Source organism: Anarrhichthys ocellatus, unplaced genomic scaffold (assembly GCF_004355925.1).
Source record: "Anarrhichthys ocellatus isolate YVR2014 unplaced genomic scaffold, GSC_Weel_1.0 scaffold620, whole genome shotgun sequence".
NCBI lineage: Eukaryota > Metazoa > Chordata > Actinopteri > Perciformes > Anarhichadidae > Anarrhichthys > Anarrhichthys ocellatus.
In genome coordinates this window covers 13305-24682 of record NW_022280594.1, presented here as the reverse complement: position 1 = coordinate 24682, position 11378 = coordinate 13305, and the positions used below count along the sequence as shown (strand labels likewise).

General features: G+C 45.2%; 2 protein-coding genes across 2 annotated transcripts; one reads left to right on the top strand and one right to left on the bottom strand.

Moving 5' to 3' along the window:
- Positions 1–580: 580 nt before the first annotated feature.
- Positions 581–3478, bottom strand: LOC116376806 (gastrula zinc finger protein XlCGF26.1). The gene is made up of 7 exons (XM_031838289.1): positions 3091–3478; positions 2593–2752; positions 2443–2501; positions 2274–2361; positions 1929–1963; positions 1755–1851; positions 581–1645 (listed from the first exon to the last, which is right to left on the bottom strand). The coding sequence occupies exons 1-7, from the start codon at positions 3286–3288 to the stop codon at positions 612–614; spliced, it is 1671 nt and encodes a 556-aa protein (XP_031694149.1). The 5' UTR covers positions 3289–3478; the 3' UTR covers positions 581–611.
- A 1141-nt stretch (positions 3479–4619) lies between these two features.
- On the top strand, positions 4620–6253 carry ch25h (cholesterol 25-hydroxylase). Its single transcript, XM_031838290.1, has 2 exons — positions 4620–5054; positions 5276–6253. The coding sequence occupies exons 1-2, from the start codon at positions 4632–4634 to the stop codon at positions 5609–5611; spliced, it is 759 nt and encodes a 252-aa protein (XP_031694150.1). The 5' UTR covers positions 4620–4631; the 3' UTR covers positions 5612–6253.
- The last annotated feature ends 5125 nt before the right edge of the window (positions 6254–11378 follow it).

The following is an 11378-nucleotide window of genomic DNA, read 5'->3' as shown; positions in this document are numbered from 1 at the left end:
ACACACATATATATATACACACATATACACACATATATACATACATATATACATACACATATATTATCCAGAAAGAAAAGACAGTGATAAGCAGAAATTCATAAAAACAAACAAAATTTAATTGATATTATTTTAGCGTATTTGTTGAGTTTTACTTGTAACAGTGAATATTTAATCAGAAGTGTCATGTGACCACTTTAAAGGCTCATTAAAGAACAAACTGGTTTGTAAATTGTATTTATTTATTTTCCAACAAATGAAAAATATAATCTATAACATTATAAAAAGCATTAATGTGCATATTTTACACATTTACAGACCATTTCAGCAACATAATTGGAACTAAGTAGTGGTTACAACCAATCAGAGAGCAGTGTTTCAGTAGGCGGGCTTGTATCAGGTGACATCATTAGTTCCATTTTCAGTGGTTGAAACATCTGAAAGAACAAAGAGGCTCATGGGTAGTGTAGTATTTAAACTGACTGAGCTTCAGGACCAAAGGAAGCATCAACATGTATGAGCTCTGATTGGTTTAACCCCCCCCCCCCCATCATCATTAACATCTCCGAACCAGACTCCACTAAAGAAACGGCCCGTTTCATCTCTGACGTTCACGCGTAGCCGCACTTGTGCAGCTTCAGGTTGCGCTGGTCTGAGTACCTCTTCCCACACTTGTCACAGATGAACTGCTTGCCTCCGGCGTGGACGTGTCTCTTGTGCGTCCTCAGGTGGCTTCCCTGGCTGAAGGTCTTCCCGCAGACGTCGCAGGCGTACGGTTTCTCTCCAGTGTGGACCCGCAGGTGCAGCTTCAGGCTGTTGGCGTTGTTGAACTTCTTGTCGCAGAAGCTGCAGCCGAACGGCCGCTCCGTGGAGTGTGTGCGTCCGTGAGAGATCAGGCTGCTCTGCTGGCTGAACGTCTTGCCGCACTCCCGGCAGCCGAAGGGGCGCTCGCCGGTGTGGATCCTCCGGTGGATCTTCAGGTTCACCGACTGGCGGAAGGTTTTCCCGCAGAGGTCGCAGCCGAAGGGCCTCAGGCCGCTGTGGATCCTCTGGTGGTTCTTGAGGTTGACGGAGTGCCGGAAGCTTTTGGAGCATTGATCGCACTTGAAGGGCTTCTGCCCGGTGTGGATGAGCTCGTGCGTCTTCAGCGTGACGGCGCGGGTGAAGCCTTTACCGCAGGCGGTGCACACGTAGATCTTGTTGCTGGTGTGCGTGTGCGCGTGGCGCTGCAGGTTCTGCAGCAAGTTGAAGCGGTGGCCGCAGACGTCACAGCCGTATGGTTTCTCCCCCGTGTGGACGATGGCGTGCGTCTTCAGCTGCGTCTGCTTAGAGAAACGCTTACCGCACTGCGGACACACGTGCGGCCGCTCGCCGCCGTGCGTCCGCTCGCCGCCGTGTGTCCTCTCGTGGCTCCTCAGACTCTGTCGCTGACGGAACGCTCGGCCACAGATGGAGCAGCAGAACGGTTTCTCTCCCGTGTGGACGCGCCGGTGAACCTTCAGGCTGCTCTGAGACGTGAACGATTTACCGCACGCCGTACAAGAGAAGTACTTCCAGGTCATGCTCTGAAGGACGAACTCTGGAGGGCCGGAGACCCTCTGCTGGAGGTCAGAGGTTACCGGCTCGGCGGCTTCAACTCGAGCTCCTGGAAGGAAAACACAAAGATGACAGTTAATTAATCAGAGACATATTTATGGGACGATTGATTTCCTGTTTCTAACTATGAGAGCAGCATGTTTTGATCAGGTACTCACTCTCAGCGATGGCTCCCAGGTCGATGTTGCCGTGTTCGTCTTTGATCGTCACCGCCGGGACAAACGGGTTCTCAGTTCCCTCGTTCTGCGGTTTGGTCTGCAGACACACAAATGAACAGACGTCACAGTCAGGTCAGTGAACGCACCGCTGGTGAACAGGTGAGTCAGTCTTACCTGAGTGGATCTGTGAGTGTCGGAGTGTTTGACCTCTGTGACGGACAAATCAGACGTTAGAACAGAGTTTGAAACATCCTGTTATGTATTTAGTATTTTTAGCTAGTTAGCTAGCATGCTAAGTCCCCCTTGATTTAATGCTACAGTTACAGAACATAAAAAACTCCAATGAAGAGCTGGACGTCTACGTTACTTAGCTGATCGCTAATGCTAATGCTAATGACTAGCATGTTGAGGGTTTGGTAAATGAGCTGTTATTGTGACATAAACAGTTGTGTATTTCAGTGATAAGTGTAAGCTAGCGATTAGCATTAGCGATTGATGAGGTATTGATCAGGTACTCACTCTCAGCAATGGCTCCCAGGTCCATGTTGCCGTGTTCGTCTTTACTGGTCACCAACAGGTTTTCTGTTCCCTCGTTCTTTGGTTTGGTCTGAAGTCACACAACGAACAGGGACGGGACGGTCAGTGAACGCACCACTGATGAGCAGGTGAGTCAACAGGTGAGTCTTACCTGAGTGGATCTGTGAGTGTTGGACATCTCCAGTCGGACTCCGTACGAGTGCTCCACCTCTGTGACAGACAGATCACAGGTATGGTTAGTATGACATCATCATGTGGGACCTTCCTGATTGGTTGGATTGTGGAGGCGTGGCCTGCGTACCAACACATGTGTTGTTGAGGATGTTGAGGATGCTGGTCTGAGGTCTCCTGACCCCCCTCACAGACGGAGGCTCCACCAGCAGTCTGGCTTCATCCACCACGTTCATGATCTTACCCAAAGCCTCGTTACCCAGAACCTCCATGAGGGACGCAAACTGCACCTGACGAGTCAACGGTCACAAGGACAACACCACCACCACCACCAGTCAGCTCAAAGACAACAACAGCACCAGTCAGCTCTTCATACAGCGATTTATTCATAAGGGACAACAACTGTTCACCATTTACAATGGGTCCAATCTTATTTCCTCCTGTCTGTATGTCTCGAGTCTCACGTCTCTTACGTGTCTCGAGTCTTTTCTAGTTTCTTTGTGTTCATTAATATTAATCTTGTTTGTCTGTTGTGTTCAATCTGAACTTCACTGAAAATAAAACAAGTCAAACATAATAATGAAACATAACCCTCAGCTGTAACAGAACCCCCTCCCCCCCTCCTCACCATCTTCTCCTGGCTGTGGGTCTTCAGTCTGTTCCCCTGACGAGGCCCTTCTCCGGTCCGGACCACCTGGAGGTCACCAGGGTTAGGGTCTAACCCCCCTCCGTCCTCCTCCAGCTTCTGCAGCTCCGCCACCGCAGCGTGGACCAGCGCCTCCATGATGACGGACAGCTGTGTGTGCAGACCGGTGGAGGAGCTCATTCTGTCGGATGGCAGATGCTAACTGTTTAGCAGCATCAGCTGAGCTCGGTTGTTTCTGGTTTGTTTTTAAACGTGTTACATTGAATCCAAAAAGCGACGCTTTAGGAGAAATAAGTCCGACATTAAAGTTAGTTCACTAACAGACCGGAGGAGACGTGAAGACACCGGAAGTGTTTCTCTTCTTCTTCGTGTACATTATAGTAGTGTCACGAACTTCCAGCTAGGTTCTTCTTCGTTGGTGTTTATTCGCCATCTACTGGACTGGAGATGTTCCTGCTATGTTCATGTTTTTAAGAGCTTTTGAATGCAACTTATTCAATAATACTCAAGTACTCTGATCTGTTACTGCAGTAAAAGTACTGTGTGTACCTCAGTGTGGAAATATTCTGTTACAAGTTAAAAGTAAAAGTCCTTCATTCAAAGTATAACTAAAGTAAAAGTATCAGCATCAAAATGTACTTAAAGTACTAAAAGTACTCATTCTGCAGAATAAGATATATTATAATAAGTCCTGCTCTAAAAGGAGAGCATGCTACTTAACTGTAGAGCGACTGTGGCCAAGTGGAGAGCAGGACCGTCATTCAGAGTCGGGGGTTCGATCCTCGGCTCTGCTAGTCGCATGTCGATGTGTCCTTGAGCAAGACACTTAACCCCTAAATGGCTCCCGTAGCTGTGCCTATGGTGTAAGTTGCTTTGGATAAAAGCGTCTGTTGAATGACTGTAATGTGACGAGTCACAGAGCAAACACTCCACCAGTGGAGACACATTATTCTCAGGTTCATACACATTTAGACAAAAACTTGTTTTATATTAATATTATCAAGATTTCACTAACTAACCATCAAAGAGACACACAACCACCACAAAGAGACAACCACCACAAACATGATTATATTTTGATACTTTATGAGTCATAATAAGATGCTTTATTGTTATAAATCATAATGAATATGTATAAGTGATATCATAAAGTACTAAGGAGATTATAACACAAGAATGTTCTTAAAGTGCAAGTCCAGTAAAGTCCAGTAGAGGTCACCACCGCACCACAGAAGAAGAGTGTCTCATCTTCCTGATCATCACAAAACATGTGAACCCGTGGAGAGAAAAGAGGTTTGAGACCTGAAGGTGCGTTCAGTCTTTCTCTGTAAAATCAGCAGCAGAGGCTATCGTTTGTGCCTCAACTCGTTTCTTCCTCTGACTCCGACTTCTGCTTCAACAGTAGGAAGAGTCCTTATAAGGGCGTGATGACGTCAGGGCGGTGGGCGGGGCCAAGCTACTATAAAAGCAGCTGTGGCTCTTCTCTCAGCCTTAATCCCATAATGACTGACTCTGATAGCAGGATGCTGCTGCAGCCTCTCTGGACCTTCCTCCTGGGACACTCGTCCCTCATGCACTCACCTGTGTTCCCCGTCCTCTTTTCCCTGTCTGTCTACCTGTCTTGCTGCGCACCCTTCCTGCTGCTGGACCTGCTGTCCTCCAGGTGGGCCCTGGTGCACAGGTACAAGCTGCAGCCTCGAAGCTCTGTCAGCTGGGCCTCGGTGCGGAGCTGCCTGGCTGTGACGCTCTACAACCACGTGGTTTTCATCCTGCCTCTGACCGTGATGCACTGGTACCTGAGACCAGTCCACCTGCCTCAGGAGGCTCCGCCCCTCGCCCGTCTGCTGGCTCAGGTGCTGGTCTGTCTGCTGCTGTTTGACTTCCAGAGCTTCATCTGGCACCTGCTGCACCACCGAGTCCCATGGCTCTACTGCAACTTCCACAAGGTGGGTACCTGAACCAAGACTCACATGTGACAGATAGAAATGTCAATTATTAGAAAAAGATCATTAACAAAGTGTAAAATATTAATAAGAGCAACATTTCCTCAAATTCAAGTTGCTTGGTTGTGATCATTTCTACTTTTCTTTATGAGGACTTTAAACTGAAGACGTTTGGAGAAAGGAATAATAATAATAATAACAACCTTTCCCTCCTCCTCCTCCAGGTGCACCACACCTTCTCCTCCACCTCCTCCCTGACCACGGAGCACTCTGGAGTCTGGGAGACCCTCAGTTTGGGCTTCTTCTCCGCGATGACCCCGTTTCTTCTCAGTTGTCATCCTCTGACGGAGCTGGTCTTCTTCGTGGTGAACATCAGTCTGTCGGTAGAGGATCACTGTGGATACGACCTGCCCTGGTCCTCCCACCGCCTGGTGCCTCTGGGCCTCTACGGCGGGGCCCCACACCACGACCTGCACCACCTCAAGTCCAACTGTAACTACGCCCCCTACTTCACCCACTGGGACCGACTGGCCGGGACCCTGTGCACCCAGGAGGACTGAAGTACTGAAGGAGACTTCCTGCACTGATGGAGACGTTTATGAAACGATGGAGAATTATGGAGACCATGAACTCCTCCGAAAATTTGGTTTCTGAAGTGACTTAAGGATTTTGTGCTGTTCAGAAATCTTCTTTTCCATTAAAAGACTGAAGACACATTTATTTATAACTATTCAGTTATTCACGTTTATATATTAACGTTATTGATCATCTCAGATGTAAATCAGCTTGTTGTTGAGTGATGGATGAGAAGAAAACACTGAAATCCAGAAACTGACATTTGAAGATATTTAGCATCATTCAGTGTAATATTATTTGAATGTGTTTTATGTTACTGTGAGTCTGAGCTGCTTTGAGATGTATTTAAAGTTAAAGATTTTCTTTAATTCATCAGAAAAATGTTCATATTGAACAAATACACAAAATGTTGAAAGATATTCTGTCAACATCCATTTATGGCAACTCATTTATGAATGAGCTGCAGTTTATTGACTCGAGATGATAGAAAGAGAACATTATTCAAATGTTTGAATATTTAAGTCAACAGAACGTTTGGGAGAAAAATGTGACTGAAAATGTAAAAAACTGTTTTTGTTTCTGAACTGAAGTGAATCACTTTGATCTGAGAATAAACTTTATGAACTAAAATAATGTTTCTCTTTGTGTTATAGTCCGTTCATAGTAATTTATACTTGTGTTATAAAGTATAATTATAGTTATAAGCACTCATTAATGTCCATAAGGGTTTATAACAATATTATATAACAATATAAAGAATCTTATAATGACTTGAATTTATATATAAATCGTAGTAGTATCAGTATTATTACTGTAGTATTCATCAGTAGTAGTATCAGTAGTACTGTTTGTAGTATTCATCAGTGAGAGATGAAGCAGCAACAAAAGAGCAGCAGAAGAAGAGGAGTTCACACACACAGCCCGTTTACCAGAAGTCACATGATCACCATGCTGTGATCTGATTGGCTGCAGACAACAAACAGCTCTTCCAGGGTTGGCTCGCTGGCTCAGCAAGCTGAAGTCCAGCTGTTTCTCATGGAGTCTGCTACCAGAAACCCCTGAAGAAAGGAGTCCAGATCACATCCCTCACTGATCTCCTAGTGTGTTAACATTCAGATCACTCAGACCACATCAGGACGTGGTCTAGGACCCTCACTGTGAGGCGTGTTTAACCTGTCTTATGTGGACATAAATCTGTTTACACACACACGCGCACGCGTACACACGCACGCGTATACGTATACACACACACGTACACACGTACATGTATACACACGTACACGTGTACATACATACGTACGTACGTACACGTACACGTACACGTACGTACACGCACACGTGTACATACATACGTACATACATACGTACGTACGCGTACGTACGTACGCACACACGTACGCGTACGTACGTACGCGTACGTACGTACGCGTACGTACGTACACGCACGTACGTACACACGCACGTGTACGTACGTACGCGTACGTACGTACGCGCACGTACGTACACGCACGCGTACGTACGCGTACGTACGTACGCGCACGCGTACGTACACGCACGCGTACGTACGTACGCGCACGTACGTACGCGCACGTACGTACACGCACGCGTACGTACGTACGCGTACGTACGTACACACGTACGTACGTACGTACACACGTACGTACGTACACACACGTACGTACGTACGCACGTGTGTACGTACGTACGTACGTACTCACGTACTCACGTACGTACGTACACACGTACACACGTACACACGTACACACGTACGTACGCACGTACGTACACACACGTACGCACGTACACACACGTACGTACATACACACACGTACGTACATACACGTACACACACGCGTATACACACGTACGTACAGACACACACACACACACACACACCTCTGTGGGACTAATGAAGGATTATTTTATCTGACAAACACTGACTCACCCGACAGGTATTTTCTCCCAGCAGACTCTGCTGTAACTCAACATGACTCATGAATCAGACTTCAACAGGTAAACCAGTGACGATAAGGAGAAACTCAGATCTAGACCCTGGACCTGCAGACGCATGTCTCCTCCTCCACTCTGTATCTGAACTCTCCGACTTGTCGAGACACGAAGACGAAGGTGATGATGATTTGAACTTGACATCCCATAATAACAAAGTGAGAGCAGGAGTTTAGAAAACTGAAGAATGAAGAGCTGAAACCAAATAAAAGAATCAGGAAGTAGAGGTACTACAGTAAGTTACTACAGTGGAGATAGAAGTACTACAGAGGAGGTAGTAGAAGTACTACAGAAACACATGAATAAATGACCTGAGGCTGAAATCAGCAGACCTCTGACCTGTCATGTTTCAAACTCTGTGAGGACATTTAAAAAGATGGGACACTTTTAATAAGTGAGGACATTGTGACATTCCTCATTCTTTAAGTGATTGTGATTCAGATTAAAGTTGCAGTTAGGGAACAAGTCCTCACAAGACTTGAAGTACAGTGTGTGTGTGTGTGTGTGCACACACAGAGTCTTCCACAGAGTCTTCTGTCTCACTTTGTAAATGATTTGTCTGATGATGTCACACGTTATAGGTAAAGGACTTCCTGTCTCGAGTTAAAACAAAGTGAACATGAAAGAGAAGAAATAAAACAGCTCGTCCTGTTTGATGTTTCACATTTTAACCAGAGGCGCCACCTGCTGGTCAACATGTGAAACAGCAGAGAGAAGTGCACCGACACAGGTCCTCCTGTAGGGGGAGCTACAGCTTTATACATAAGACGCATGCAGAGCAACACTCTTCTTCTCTCTGAAGCAAACACGTCAACAATCAGTAATAAACAGCCATCACACTCTGGAGAACGTACAACATGTTATTACGTTCCCCAGAGAACAGAATCTAAAATGTTCCTCAATGTAGTCGAGTAACACAAAGAGAAAAGTCAAGAAGTAAAAAAAAAAAAAACCACATATACTTACCAATAAAACACAATAAAAAACAAAACAGTTTGTACACAAAGAAAGAAACAACATTTATTGTGGGTCAGCACAGAGACTCTGGTGTTAGGATCTATCAGGAGTGCGTTTGGTTATCAGCAAATATGAAAAACTAAATTATTAACATCAATAGAATTATTAATGTCAGTATATTATTATTAGTAACGGGGCTCCACCCTGAGAACAGGAACCAATAACAAACTAAACTGATAATTAATACTCACTCACAATGTCAACAGTCAAAGTGCTGTTACACATTCAGAGTGAAGGTTTGATATCAGCCGTCATCACAATACACAAAGTAGTCACAGAAAGCTGCTCTTTAGAGTAGAACAGTTTATTAAGTTCTAATAATGATTTGTATAGCGAGAAACTACTCAGACAATGGCTGAATGTAATCCAAAACTTGGCCGTGCCACGTGGGACTACAAACAATATGGCGGAGGTAGATAGGACAATCAAAATGGAGGGTAGTCTCAAAGTGACCACACCACACTAGACTACAAAATGGCAATAGAAACTGCATTTACATACACGTGTCTGAGATTGTTAGCTAAGGGGGGGGGGGGGGGAAGTAAAAGAGAAGAAATGAAAACACTCAAAACAAGGCACATCGTCATCGCCGCAGTAAAACATGAAACTGTTACTTTATCACACAGAAACCCGTCTGGTGCACTTCATAGCAGTCGATGTGGTTCTTGAGTTTCTTGGTTAAACTCTGGGCCTGGAGCTTCAAGCTGCGCGGCAGCAGGCAGGGATTCCTTGGAAATTAAGTGAATTCTTCTTCCTTAAGACCGGCAAAATGTCGAAGTTAACAGGAAGAGAACGAGGCATAGAAGTTATCCATTCTCTGCCACACAGTCTATCGTTTCTCCAGCGAAGTTAAGACTCTGACCGAAGGTTTCCTTTTAAAAACAACCACGTTTGTTTTGCCTCCTTGCACCAAGACAGCGCGCGTTGGAGGTGACACTGGGTTTTTATAGATACTGTGACGTCATGCCATAGAACACGAAGAAGCGACTCCAACAGGGAGCGAGCAAAACTAAAAAAAAGAAAAGCAAAGGTACAAACCAGGAGCAAACACGAGAACCAAATGCTGGAACAGACAGCGGAACGAACAAAGACGATCTGACAATCAGAACAGGGAAAGCAGGGGAGTATATATATGTGTGTGTGTGTGCGTGGGGGGTGATGAGAAGATTGAAGGCAGCTGGGTGGAGTGGGCAGGTGAGTAGGATGAGTGCAATCAGGGGACACAGACACATAGGGACACAGAGACATAGAGACACAGACACATAGGGACACAGAGACACAGCCTAAACCGTGACAGACACAGATATAAACTTAACACTCCAAAAGCTAAAATCTAAATCTTCCTCTATGAACTCAAACAGAAAGTTTTAGAAGTTTTATTTGTCAGAATTAACGTTAGTTACAGCGCTGCAGATCTTTATCTCTCTCTCTCTCTCACGTCAAATTTACTTTAAAATCAACACTTACACACAAGTTGACTAGATTATGATCCATAAATGTGGTCAACACACGTCTCTTCTGCTGGTGGCTTAACTATCTGTCCTATTGGAGAGCATTTGTTCCTTTATATTTTATCTGCAGACTTCACAATAGTTGTGCAGAACAAAATAAGCATTAATAAGAAAAGGAAAGTCCTCCGTTTTGTGTCCATCGTCCTCCCTAAAGCCGCTAACCGTGACTTCAGACGTCTCCGTAGGTCTGATAACCGCTGGACACGCCGCTCGCTGATCGCTCCAATAACAGCTGCTTCCCCCGTAATAAAACCGACTTTAACTTTAGCTGCTGGTAAAGACAACAAGGTCAGCACCACCTGTAATCAGTTGTCCAGGTTGAATTAACCTGGTAGTTGATCGGTATTCAATGTTGTTGTTTGTGATCTTCCGGGTAGCGATCACGTGATAGACATGTGACCAATCAGGGAAGGACACGTCATGACTGCTAAGAACCAATCAAGTAGCGATTGCAGGTGTGGGTGTCATCGTTTCCAAACTTATGCGTTGACGAGCGTCCACACGAAAACGCAACCCCGGCGTTTTCAAACGTATCCTTCATCGGGAGCGTTTTCAAACTCCTCCGTTTTCGAAAACGCCGGCGTAGTGATGACGCTCAGTGTGAACGTAGCAAAACATATGAGTTTAAAATGGAAATGGAGCAGTGTGGACGTGGCCTGAGTCAGGACAGAGACATCCTCATTAACATAGAAACCCTTTTTATTGTCATATACATATACATGAAATTTGACCTCTGCATTTGACCCATCCCTGTATATAGGGAGCAGTGGGCTGCTAATGACAGGCACCCAGGGGTTCAAGTGTATTGCTCAGGGACACTTCGACATGTCCCAGTCAAGGATCGAACCGTTGACCCTGCGGTTACCAGACAACCCTCTTAAGCCAGTGAGCCACGGTCAATTGAAATGAGCTCAATCTTTACCAGCTGATAATCTGATGAACACATTAATGAATCAACAGTATCTTTTTATTTAATCTGGTTTATAAGTACTTTAATTATATTTTGATGCTGATACTTTTGTGCTTTTACTTGCAACACTGAAGTATTAGTACTTCTTCCACCTCTGCAGCTCGTGTTGCCATAAAAAGAAACAAAAAAGGGCAGAACACACACACACACACACACACACACACACACATACACACACACACACACACACATACACACATTCCTGAGCTGGTTGTGTGTTGATGTTTGTCGGCCAATCAGAAACAG